The 13,028-nt window shown below is 42.3% G+C and overlaps 2 protein-coding genes across 10 annotated transcripts in view; both read left to right on the plus strand.

Annotated features, from left to right (window-relative positions):
• The window catches only part of LOC135700422 (sarcalumenin), a 46,453-nt gene extending 33,679 nt beyond the window's left edge, over nucleotides 1–12,774 (plus strand). For 4 of the 9 annotated variants that reach the window (XM_065220926.1, XM_065220944.1, XM_065220954.1 and 1 more), the window contains 11 exons: nucleotides 6,280–6,363; nucleotides 6,419–6,894; nucleotides 7,334–7,555; nucleotides 8,414–8,533; nucleotides 8,597–8,770; nucleotides 8,964–9,458; nucleotides 9,571–9,892; nucleotides 9,957–10,129; nucleotides 10,967–11,158; nucleotides 11,225–11,488; nucleotides 11,565–12,774. In XM_065220926.1, the coding sequence (XP_065076998.1) occupies nucleotides 6,280–6,363; nucleotides 6,419–6,894; nucleotides 7,334–7,555; nucleotides 8,414–8,533; nucleotides 8,597–8,770; nucleotides 8,964–9,458; nucleotides 9,571–9,892; nucleotides 9,957–10,129; nucleotides 10,967–11,158; nucleotides 11,225–11,488; nucleotides 11,565–11,975 (2,933 nt within the window). In that variant the 3' untranslated portion in view covers nucleotides 11,976–12,774. The remainder of the gene's footprint in view (nucleotides 1–6,279; nucleotides 6,364–6,418; nucleotides 6,895–7,333; nucleotides 7,556–8,413; nucleotides 8,534–8,596; nucleotides 8,771–8,963; nucleotides 9,459–9,570; nucleotides 9,893–9,956; nucleotides 10,130–10,966; nucleotides 11,159–11,224; nucleotides 11,489–11,564) is intronic. The other 5 variants (XM_065220961.1, XM_065220966.1, XM_065220970.1 and 2 more) reach the window with 5 other exon arrangements.
• On the plus strand, nucleotides 7,633–8,205 carry LOC135700227 (uncharacterized; the record flags this gene model as incomplete). The annotated part of the gene is made up of 3 exons (XM_065220674.1): nucleotides 7,633–7,740; nucleotides 7,829–7,903; nucleotides 7,993–8,205. Coding segments are annotated over 3 exons (327 nt in total), but the record flags the coding sequence as incomplete, so codon positions are not given.
• Nucleotides 12,775–13,028: the final 254 nt, after the last annotated feature.

A 13,028-nucleotide genomic window follows, 5' to 3' on the forward strand; every position in this document is an offset into this window, starting at 1 on the left:
AAGCTGATGTATGAAATAATGATGTAATAGCAAAAAGCAGATACAATATTACATCAATGAATGTAATTTTGTTCGCAAAATCGATGTACATCGTACAACTTTATATTACACAACCGATGGATTGACCTGGTTGCAGCAGTTTGGATGTAATATTCAACAACTTTACAAATTCATGCATTGGTTGACATAGAACGCTCTTAAAACCATTGTTTCCGATTCAGCTAGTGTGTTGATATCTTTCGAAGCACCCAAAATCCACCAACCATCCGTGAAAGCAATCAGGATGGCGCGACTGCCGACCGACAACCTTTGTGTGGGTTCCAAGTCACTGTGGAATCAGAGGAAACAAGCTGGCGGACAGACTTATGGCTTTAGGAAGAGAGTCTGCCTGGAGATCCCTACATCCGATACCAAGGATATCGTTTGGAGCACATAGGGGCAGAATTATAGTCGCTAAAATATAGTGGCTGTCCAGCTTTCCATGCTCGGCCTGTTTGTATGAATAAATGTATCCTTCACTGTGCCTTATGACACTAACTAGAGGGCGTAGGTTGTTCCATTTGCTTCTGTTCCTGGGAGAGGGAAAGGGAGTGGTCAAAAGCCGAACATCCAGATAGTGTCAAAAAGCACAGTGAAGGATACATTTATTCATACAAATAGGCCGCCATTACCGAGCATGGAAAGCTGGATAGACAAAATGCCACCATGACCGGAAGCTCCATCCTGAGAAGAATTAAGGGGAAAACCTAGGGGCATCCCACTCTAAACTTTGTATTTCTAACGATGTACTTATAAATTTCTAGCTGATATCTTAGATACCTATAAATACTTAAAAATACTTAAGAAATACCTAGTACTAGACAAGGTTGCAAATACTCATTTCAGCTTAAACAATGTTTTTCTAAATTATGAAATAATTAGATGCCATGATCAAATTTTGAATTGGTAGGATACAAGAAGAGGTTGCAAAGAATGTGTTTGACATATTAAACCTGTTTATTTCACTTCATGAGTGTCACAATCAGCGATTTTTCACAAACTCACTCACTCACTCACTCACTCACTCAGCGATCAGCAAATCGCTGATTGTGACTCATAGAAAGCAAAATCTACAGGTTTTATGTTTCCAACGCATACTTTGTAACGTCTTCTTGTAAGTTACAAGTAAAACATGCCATCATACCATCTTTTGGTTTTATTATTCCGAAAAACATTATTTTAGCTGAAATGAGTCTTTGCAACCTTGGTACTAGATTGCTTTCCTGGTTGCTAGACAAATTACTGATGTTTGTTTACTCAATGTCAGGGATTTTATGTCTCAGGTTGGATTTTGTGCATTGCGAGCGTTAAAGTATTTAGTGAATAAATCAAACAAAAAAAGAGATTTACAACTTCAGAGGAAAGGTCAATTATGAGTTTCCGTTTATGAGAATGTGTCTTTTTTCTGACATAAGAGAAAATTTAAAAAAAAATCTGCTTTCCAGCTGCACCGAGTCTCAACCTAAAGTACCCGTCTCTCTTATTTAAGTAGCTATATTTGAGATAGTATTTGAGCAAACACACTTTTCTGAACAAGTTTCATTATGATAGTCACTCCTATTCCCTATTTGGATCGAAATAGATTTGTCCTTATTATTTTTATTGAAAATTTGTTTCGATCAAAATAGGGGTAGATAGGTAATACATAAATCCCAAGTAACAATTTCGGTTTTATAGGGGTTATCTAGACCATGGTTTAGACTTGTAGCATGCTTTAAAACCTCCATAAAATTTTCAATGTTACTTGGGAAATAGAAATAGATAAGTGACTAATTTGAATCCATTGATCAAATTCAGTATTAGGCAAACATGTGAAAGATGACAGTGAGCCAAATGTAAACCAAAGTCATGGTTTATTTAATATATATTTGTGTTTTTTATTTGTCAAAGCTCATTTGCATAAGCTTCAAAAAAGCCGAAGTTCAATTTTAGATTAACAGAGTTTTCTTAAACCTAATGTTAGTGGACCGAGGGCCGATTACTCAAACAATTGGGTAAACAGGTGGAAGTTCTCGGGGTTTCACTGAAGTCCCCATATAGGTCTGCATAATTGACATCGTGCCCTTTCCGAATTGACTCTGTCATCGTCCTCATGTCTTCTTCCAATTGTAGCAGAGATGAACCAGTCTCTTTAATAATGAATAATGAAAGTCTCTTTAATAAAGAAAGATAAGATTTTTCCAATTGTGATATAGATTCAGACTTCAAGAGTGCTATGGTTAGGCTACCTGAAAATGATAGTACATCCAGCAGCTTTTTCATCTTTACAGGAAATTCACCAAAGCCCCGCTGAATGATGTCTGCAAATAAAATATTTAATATAAAATGAGTAGTAGCAGTAGTCAATTAAATTATATTCAAATCCTCAAAATACCTATTTTATCCAATCAGTATGAATCAGTAACTCTTCGGTAGACATTTTTGCAAAATTCACGCGTAATGTTTGACATCGACATGAAAAACAATTGCACTAGAAACCGATGTTATAGCCAAGACTTACTATGATCAAAATAACGTCAAGATAAAAATATTTGAAAATACTTAAAAATACTTAAGAGAGATTTAACAATACTTAATGAGTATGGGAGCTAAAGTTTAGAGTGGGATGCCCCTAGGGGAAAACTGACAAATGGATGGATGTAGAGCAGTTCCACGCCAACTGACAAATCGATTTTATTTTTCCCTTTCCAAATTTCAACAACTTGTACGAAACTGGATTGCGTTTTTGTAAAAAAAAAATACTAATAAAAATACAAATTTTAATCAAAAATAAAAAAAAACAACTGTTTGAAACATCAAAATCAAAAAAAAAATATTTTTTAAACATATGTTTATTTCAAAGCTTATCAAATATGCAAACTTTTGTGCCGTGTAGTTGTAACTTTGTCTCAGACGTCATTTCGATTGGATGAGCCGTTTTCGTGCTATGATTATTGAAATATATCAAATACGCCATTTTGAAAAATTAGGCTTGAGTCAAAATGGCCTTATTATTGGGGAGGATTAGCGTGCAAGTTTCCACATCCTCTGCGGAACGTGTACAGCACATGTGTCAGTTGAGCACTTACTGCCACGATTACCAACAATACAGACTGCTCTCTGTAACGAATCAAATACAAAGACGGCTCTACTGTCCTTCTTGAAGGCTTCCGGAATTTTCTATAGGATTTGACAAACACCAAGCATACAACTACATATTAGGACACGACTGAACCACACGACAATAACGTTTGCATTAAAAAAAATGGACTATTTTCGGATGGTGATAAAAAAAGCTAAAGCAGATAATTTCTTTTGATAAATTTTCCATGGAAGGTAATTATTTAAGCTTACGTGCAATAAACTTCTACGCCCTTGCAAGCGGCCTTCCGGCAGTTAACCGGAACATTCGCCGTGGCGGACGAAAACATGCGTGTAGGCATTTTTTTGAGTTCTTTCTTCGTTTTATTAATCGATTCCTCCTCAGTTTTCGCGACAAAACTGTTGGAGTAGATCTTACGCTTCAGGTTGGCCCAGAAATTCTCGATGGGACGCAGCTGGGGGACGTTGGGCGGGTTCGTCGACTTGGGTATCACATCGATATTCAGCCGCTCCATCTCCTCCAACGATCGCTTCGAGAAGTGGGCCGACGCCAGATCCGGCCAGAACACCGCGTCTTCGCCCTTACGGTATTTCGTGATGAACAACGCAACTTCCGGCAGGCATTTCGTACTATAAATTTCCCCGTTCACGGCCAGTCCGGAGCGAAAGAAGAGCGGCTTTGACATTCCCTTCTCGCTGATTGTCAGCCACAGCAGCACCTTCTTGGGGAACTTGGTGTGTGAAATGAACTTCACATCGGAGCTCACTTCCTTCGTGGGGGAAGCAAAATACGAAGTGCCCTGTCAGTCGTTGCCATCCAGGGTGAGATAGGTCTCGTAGTCCAACACCACCGCCACGTCGCGATTCGCCGGGAAAAACGAGTTGACCATCTTATTCAGCCGCTGCCGCTGCATCATTGCCTGCAGCTCCGAAACCAGTGGACGTGACTTCCGCTTCCTGACATGTATGTTCATGTTTGCCAGGTACTTTTTCACTGTTTGGCCGGTTGCATCGACCTCCCGGCCAAGCGCACGCAGCGATGTAGCCACTTTTCCCTCGGTCTTCCTCTTCAACATCCTTTGGAGCTTCTTGTCGCTCAGGCTCGTCGGCCGTCCGGAACCGGGTTTTCTTTCGATGCTCTGATTGTTGTCTAATAGTGCCAAGATGTTGTAGATGCCGTAACGGGCGTATCCGGCGTCCATAAAGTGCCGCACGATGTCCGTTTTCGACGCGGCGGGGTGTCGTTCTTTGAACGCGCACACTTCTGAACGGAGTTGCTTCACTGATTTTGCCATCACGGTTAGAGTTCGACTGATAGAGCTGTTAAATTTTGTCTGCTGACTCATGAGTTACTATGATTGATGCTGCATGGGTAGTTTCGTCCGAGGGGGGTGACTCCATCTACGATGCAGGAAAGATTGTGTTTTGTGTGGCTAGCTGCGCGCACACTAAGTAGATAGAAAGAAGATTCATGATGATGATTCTGAAGATTTCCTGCAAAAAGATGATGGGCGATGCAAGTTTATGCGAGAAGATGCGAGAAATGAAAGACGATTTTCCGAAGATTGATTCACTGCTGTGAGATTTTTTAAGAATCAAAAATTGAGATTTCGATGTGTCGCCCCCCTCGGTTTTGTCAGTGCGGGTGAAGGTAAACCAGGGTAAACCCATGAAAAATCGACTATTTTTGTTCATTTTTTTACTGCAAACATCAGACCCACACAATGATGCAGCACCACGAGCAAGACATAGACTAACCACGATATCCGGAAACAGAACCACGCGATGGCATTGGATACTATTACAATCAACGCGATCCTATCCCCAGTAGGTCAGAATTCTGTACTAATAACTACTCTATTTCTAAACTCTGTTATACAATGGTGACCAGCAAATCCCGATTAGGAATTTGCCGGTTTTCCCCGATTTGTTTATGGTCTGGTCATTAATTAGACAGCAGACATTTTTCAGGATCTTGAATGTGCTTCTGTGTTTGAAATCTTCAAAATTTGTCTGCATTCGCTCAGAACTCTATACAGGATTTCTTTGGAATGTCGTCAAGAATTTCTGTTAGAATCATATCCATACACAGAATTCTTTTCAGATAACCTCTAAAATTAATATGAGAATCATATCCATACACAAAATTCTTTTCAGATATCCTCTAAAATTAATATGAGTCTGGTTCCTTGAAAATTTCTGTATATCATTCCAGAAATTACCTGTAGAACATTCCAAAACATTCTTGGAATTTATCCTAATATTCACTTCGAATTTTTAATAATTCATCCAAGAATTCACTGCCGTTTCCTTTATTAATTCTACATACAAATCATCGAGAGTTTTACAAAAGCTGTTGCTCTTTAATTCTAGATCTAAATAGAAGTAATGTTTTACTTTATAACGTAGGCAGTTTGGATAGGGTAAACGCTCCTATAGATGCGGTACGTTAGAAGCATTAGGTGCCAATAGTTGTACAGACTCCTTACACAACTGTAAAGGCCCACGCACATTAGATCCGGAATGGACGCGTTGCGGCAAAATGACAGCTAAATCTACTGTCTAACTGTCAAATTAACGTCAACGCAACGCAAACGGATCTAATGTGGGTGACCCTTAAGAATCTAACGCTTCAAACGTACCGAAACTATAGGAACATTTACCCTGATAAATCAATTTCTTGTATCAATCGTCACACGAAATTCACATTTCTTTAGATTTGCCTTTCTCGATTGCAATAGGGTAAACGCACCAAGAGTGGAGGTATGTTAGTGCAATGTGTTCCTATAGTGGCTCTAACGTACCTCGACTATTGGTGCGTTTACCCTATAATCGATGTATATTTACCTCAAAGATAAATTTATCGAGACGTATGACGTACATTGCAGCGTTATAAAGTGACGCATCGGCGACTGAGCTATGTTCTTTGCATTTCGCCTTCATCGATCTCCACCGCACCGGGAAACCGATTACTGTTTGGCACAATGCCATTCCATGCTAAGCAGAAAGCGCTCTTACACAGACAACCAGTGGCAGCTCTAAAAATAAACGGACCGATTGTCGATGCAACACAAATTTCGTGCTCACTGATTTCGATTGGAAATATCGAATTTCTTTACGACAATTTCCGCTAACTTTTCCCTTTCAATTCTTAACTAGACCTCCAGGTTAGTGCAGAAACTCCAACGGAGTACGAATGTCGGCCATACATTGAAAAAGCACTGCATGAACTCAGGGCAGGAGGTAGTGAAAATTACTTTTAACAATTATGTACACTTCTAATCTAACTATTTAAAAGAAACAGATACCGTGAGTAAGGAGGATGCGACCACGGAGGATGTGACTACGGAGGAACCGAGTAGTTCTGAAACACCAATAGATGTCACTAGCCAAGAGGAGGAAGACAACACTGCCGCCGAGGAGACCAGTATTGAGCAAGATGTTCCCGAACCCGAACAGCTGACCGCATCGGAAGAGGTGCAGGAAGCACTTTTCGACAATTCCACCGAGCAACCCATCGAGGGTAGCGAGGAAAATGCAGAAGGAGACGAAGAGGTAGAGGAAACTGAAGAAGTGACTGCTTCTGAAGAAGAAGAAGAAGATGATGATGAAGTAGCAGCAGCGGAAGACGAGGAGGAGGAAGATGAAGAAGCACAAACCGATGAAGCTGTAACCGAGAGTCAGGAACAGGAAGCTGAAGCCGAGGACGATGATGATGATGATGAAGGTGCCGACGATGAAGACAAAGAAGATGCTACCAGTGCCGATGCTGAGGTAACCATATTTATCCACCATCGGTAACGGGTGCACACCGCTTTAACCGCTGATCGTCGAACCTTTCACTGCTCCTGGCTATCTCTTGTTTATGTTCTCAATCGTTCTTAAGCCCTTCATTAGTGTTCTTGTCTGTATCACATTTTCAGTCACTGCTATTCTAGGTTTCAATCCCGGACCAGTACCGGATCCAAGCCACCAATCATAATTCTTTTACTTCCACCGCATATGAACTTTCTCTTGTTTCGCGTTCACCATCTCTGACCTTTCCCGCCTACTCCACAACCCCGCCAAAACCGTCTGTGTACGCTGTTATCATTCAATCACCAATCACAAACCGCTGCATCAAGGCTTCGTGATTTGGGACTGTGTATGAACATGAAGCGCTGCTTTCTCTGTTCTAATTCTGTGACTGACGAAGCTATTGTGTTGAACTCAGGACGAAGACGACACTGATGCAGATGCTAGCGATGAGGCAACCGAAGATGCTGAAGAAGACGACGACGACGACGACGAGGTAACAGAAAGTCAGGAGGATGCTACTCTGAGCGAAGAAGCTGCTGAAAAGGAGGCCGACGAAGATTCTGATGCTGATGATGGGGAAGACACGGAAGAGGAAATCAGTGCTGAGGCAACTGATCAGGAAAATGAGGAAGATAAGGTAGGCAGGCGAAGAAAAGGTCTAGCTAAGTGTGAGAGAGCACACAGCACACTGAACTAGACATTGTTGCATGATTGTGGTACGTTTCACAGGAAGAAGAAGAAGACGAAGACGAGACTGATGACGAAGAAGATACTGAGGACAATGACGCGGAAGGAGACGATGCGGTATTGAGTACTGAAGAGGTAAAACATCGCAAAGTTTTACCACCGCACTTGTGATGGTACATTTGTTGATGAGGTCAGGAGGTTTCAGTCTTTGTTTATTGTGTAGGAAGAGGAAGAAGACGATGATGACGATACGGACCAAAATGTCTACGACGAAGAGGACGACGATGACAATGACCAGGTAGAGATTTCCAGCAGTAATCCAGCAATTCGATTAACGTAGTTGGTGGATTGTGTTGGGAAACTTTTAGACTTTATTTCGTTACTTAGGAAGATGAAGAGGAAGATGAGACTGAAGATGGCGATGAAGTAGAAGAAGACGATGAAGAGGAGGATGATGAAGTACAAATAGGGAGTGCTGAACAGGTACAGTTCTTCAATAAAATTATCTCAATTCAATCACAAAAGTGGTGAAAGAATTGAGACATTTTTAATTGGTGAACTGTACAGTCAGTGTATTGTTGCATAGGAAGATGATGATGACGAAGACGACGATGAAAATGTTAATGGGGATGAGGAAGATGCTGACGACGACGATGGCGTAGAAGCAGATGACGATGAAGATGATGATGATGAAGAACATGCGTTAAGCACAGAACAGGTAGCGTTTTCCAACAGAATTCGTTACGAAATGTGTTGGAAAACTGCTTAACCATAGCTTCATTGTATGTAGGAGGAAGATGATGATGAGGGAGGTGATGACGAAGACGAAGAAGAAGATGAAACTGAGGATGACGAAGATGAGCAGGAAGAGACTGAAGTGAGCGCGGAAGCGGATGAAGACGAAGACGAAGAGGAAGAAGATGACCAGGTATAGTTTTCGACACAAATTCAAATATTTGGATTGTGTTGAAAACTGTAACTGATTGTACAGGAAGTTGAACAAGACGAACAAGATGAAGAGACGGAGGGGGATGAGGATGAAGATGACGAAGATAAGAGTGATGATGACGATGAGGAAGCTAAATATGCGGCAGAAGTGAGCGAAGAAGCGGAAGAAGTCGACGAAGACGAAGACGACGAAATGGCGGCTAGCGCTGAGGAAGAGGTAGAGCACCGAACCCCAATTCCTGAACCAAAACCTCAACCGCACTACCCTACCTGGACCTGTGAATAACATCACACCGAACGTTTTGGCGGGGAAGGGAGGCCAAAATCACTAACTGCGTTGTCCTTTCACCATTTTTGGAGTTGATTGAGAAAACGGATGTTCTACATCGTGAGTTGATGTTTAATTTCAGGAAGAGGAACAACCATCGGCTGAAGTAGAAACAGAAGCTGAAGCAAGTTCGGAAGCCGCTGAAAAAACTGAAGAAGCAAGCAACGAAGCTGTAGAGGAGCCAGCTGTTGCTAGCGAAGAAATCGTAGAAGAAGTCAGCGTCGAAACTTCGGAAGAAACTGCCGAACCAGTAGAAGAACAAACCTCTGAGGAGAATGTTGTCTCTGTTGAGGAAACTGAACCAGTTGAGGAGGTCGTCGCTGAAAGCACAGAGGAAGCTGCAGTGATTGAGGAAGCTGCAACAGAAGAATCCGCAGAGGAAGCCGAGGTTGTTCCGGAACCGGTTGTGACTGAAGAGGAAGCCAGCGAAGAAGTGGCACAAAAGGTAGAAGTCACATCCGAAGAAGCCACGCCAGTTTCTGAGGAAGCCACACCAGATTCCGAAGAAGCCGTGGAGGCTGCTGCAGAAGAAAGTACCGAAGAATCCGAACCGCTTCCGGAGGAAGATCTGCTACTGGTAATGAAAATCATTCTCTATCTTTTTCATAAGCACGCTCTTTTCAATAATGTCGAATAACCGTTTCACTTCCTTCCTCAATTGTTTGTGTGTGTTCTTCGTGTCTCACTAGGAGTACGAAATCCCAACGAACCTTAGAGATACTTCGCACGTTTACGAATTGCTGCACATTAACGACCAGTCCGCCCAAAAGGAGGAGGCCCTCCAGAAGGTCGCGGGCGTTATCCTTCGTGATCTGAAGAAAATCTACGACACCGCCATCAAACCGCTGGAAAACCTCTACAAGTACCGTGATCTCAGTAATCGTCACTTTGGCGATCCCGAAATCTTCTCCAAGCCACTGATCCTTTTCATGGGACCGTGGAGCGGTGGAAAGTCTACTATTCTCAATTATCTTACCCACAATGAGTACACTCCCAATTCGGTTAGGACCGGTAAGTAGAGGTGAAACTTAAAACGGCTTTAAATCGGAAGCTAATTTGGTTGGTTTCTTTGCAGGTGCCGAACCATCGCCAGCCTACTTCAACATTCTCATGCACGGTGATGAACCGGAAGTGCTGGACGGAACTCAGCTCGCTGCCGATTGGACCTTCTCCGGACTGCAGAAGTTCGGTCAAGGTTTGCTAGATCGCCTGCGAGGACACAAGCTGCCCAACAAGCTGCTCGAACGGGTAAGTCGCGTATAGATCAACAACAATAGTCAACCAGTTCACAGGGTTGACCTTTGTTTGTAAGGATGCCAAAACGTAAATTCCTACATTGTTTATCAACGAGCATAGGAATAGGCGAAACGCCACAGTGAGTCATGAGTTGAATTATAAAAACATCCTACTATAACGTTTTGTTTAAACGGTTTTGACTGGCCGTAGCTGTCAGTTTAAAAGCCGAATGTCGTTCGTCATCAAAAACGACTCAACTTAAATGCATATTACATAAAACATAAAGGCATTCATAATGCTACTGAAAATGTTAGATTGCGTTTCGCAATCCCACATTGTAGTAACATGCCAGCAGCAGCTGTTGTTGTTGCGTACATATGGTGGGCAAACACGCTGACATTTGGACCGCCATCGTGGTGGCGGTCAGCTACATTTACAGCGCGCCGCAGACGCGCAAGAAAGAAGACCAACCGAAAATCAGATGAACCAAAATAGCTTTACCGCACAAGAGCATCTATTTTTGAGCTGCCCGCATGCGAGAAATGAATTTGAGAGAGGGGTTGCTGAATCTATCAAACGGAACTACTTATAGCTATCCATATATAAAATATCCCAATTTAGAGACGGATAGCATCCGGTAGCCATTAATGGTTATTAGAATAACCTGAAGGGGTCATTTGGGAATCTGTTGGGGCACCCCTCATTTAATGTAAAATTTGAATGTATGCACCGATATAGAATCGCACCGGGTTTAATGGGAAAACACTTGTTGGCTTGAAAACCACTTGTGAATGCTTTTGAAAGCGTGGTTCTAATTTCGTTACCATCTAATTTACGTTGTCTTGGCAGGTCAACATTGTCGAGATTCCCGGCATTCTAGAGGTACGCAAGCAGGTCTCTCAGTACTTCCCCTTCAACGATGCCTGCCAGTGGTTCATCGATCGTGCTGACATTATCTTCCTGGTGTACGATCCATCCAAGCTCGATGTCGGACCAGAAACGGAAGCCATTTTGGACCAGCTCAAGGGAAGAGAATATCAGGTGAGAATCTATATTCAGTAATGATCCGAACAAGATTTTTTTTTCAATGCATCCGTACTCTTGTAGACCCGCATCCTACTCAACAAGGCCGACCAAGTGAAACCGGAAGAGCTGCTCCGCGTCCAGGGCGCCCTGATCTGGAACATTTCGCCATTGATGTCCTCTGCTCAGCCACCAGTGATGTACACCGTCTCTCTGTGGTCCAATCCTTTCGAAACCGGAGCACCAGTGCGTCTACTGCAGGCTCAGGAACGTTCCTTGCTGCTCGACCTGGGTCAGGCCATCGACAAGAGAATCGAAAACAAGATTGCCAGTGCACGTCGCTTTGCTGTAAGTTCCCGAATCAAGCTTAACCAAAGCTCAAATCCTATTCTAAGCTCAATTCCAATTATTTTGCAACCTAAAGGTACGTGTCCGTAACCACGCCAAGATGGTCGACTGCTATTTGACGACCTACTATAACCACAAGACGCTGTTCACGAACAAGAAGCACATTTCCGAGCAGATCATCGGCAACCCGCAGCAGTACCACATCTACGAGGGTCTCTCCACGTTGACCAACATCTCTCGCTACGACCTGCCGGATCCGGACGTATACCGTGACTTCTTCCACCTGAACCCATTGTACGAGTTCCAAAAGTTGTCTGAGACGTGCACGTACTTCCGCGGTTGCCCGATCAACAAGCTGGACATTGCCATCGCGTACGATCTGCCCGAGTTGATCGGCAAGTACAAGAAGCTGGCCGACGCGGCTATCGAGAAGCTGAAAATCCCGTCGCAAACTACTGATTTCGGACGAGGCAAATCAAGCAGTTGAGTGTGATACGAGATAGTGGGCGGCGAGCATCTCGCACAAATCCCCACCCCGCCCCCTCATCCTAAGAATTCACCCTTTTCGATGTTATTGTTTCTCTCACACACGCGCATTCGTTGAGTTTTTGTTTATCCCCATACATACTTGTTTCGTTACGATACTATTATCTGTATAGCTTTAGATGTAGTTCACGCTCATACACAAAATGCGTACACACATACGTGTTACAAATACAAATTGTCCAAATGAAAGTGAACGAATGATTGATCTATATATAAATTGCAACCTGTCATTTAAAGCAATGCATTAGAGAGATGAGAGCAGATGATGTCTTAATTTTAATTTTCTGTTTTATAGTCGAGTAGAGTTTCTTCCTACAATTCGAAAATCTTATGAAATTTTAAAATACGACAAAAATCGCATCTTCGAGTCCGAATCCAGCTATAGAAAACCATAACAAACTCTAGTCAAATTCAAATTTCTTTCAAGAGGCTGATGTTGAAACCAAAGATATAAGAGAGAAAAAGAGAGAGAGATAGAGGAAAAGGACATAACCTCAACAAAAAATACGTTTTCGCTAGTGCTGGCGCGAAATACACCAAACAACTATTAAGATCACGCTCGTTTGTTAACCCTAGCCACAACAGCCTTAATGTAAACAAAACAGTATAGAGAGATGTAAACCGATCAGATGGAACGTGTCAGCATTTACAATTGCAGTTTGTATGGAGCTATTGTTATTGTAACACAAAAAAAGAGGAGAAATGAGGAAGCTCAGTTGATCAAAAATAAAGATTGATTTCATCGAAAGAGTTTTTTCTACTGTCCATTCCGTCCACTTCCCATTAATTGCGATAATTTTCATAAATAACGCCTTTGGAGATTTTGACCAAAAAGGGTTCAAAACGTTAAAAATATTTAAATCCGTTAATCTTCGTAACCAAAGCCTAAATGGCGATCTAATCGGTGCTTGAGTGTTCAAAATCTCTGAGTGCGTTTATCTCCGAAACTAGTAACGCAGGCATATCACCTTTTCGTGGTGCGTTACTGGTATAA

This window comes from Ochlerotatus camptorhynchus, unplaced genomic scaffold (assembly GCF_037179485.1).
Source record: "Ochlerotatus camptorhynchus isolate MF236.1 unplaced genomic scaffold, CSIRO-AGI_Acam_v1.1 ptg000011l, whole genome shotgun sequence".
Lineage (NCBI taxonomy): Eukaryota > Metazoa > Arthropoda > Insecta > Diptera > Culicidae > Ochlerotatus > Ochlerotatus camptorhynchus.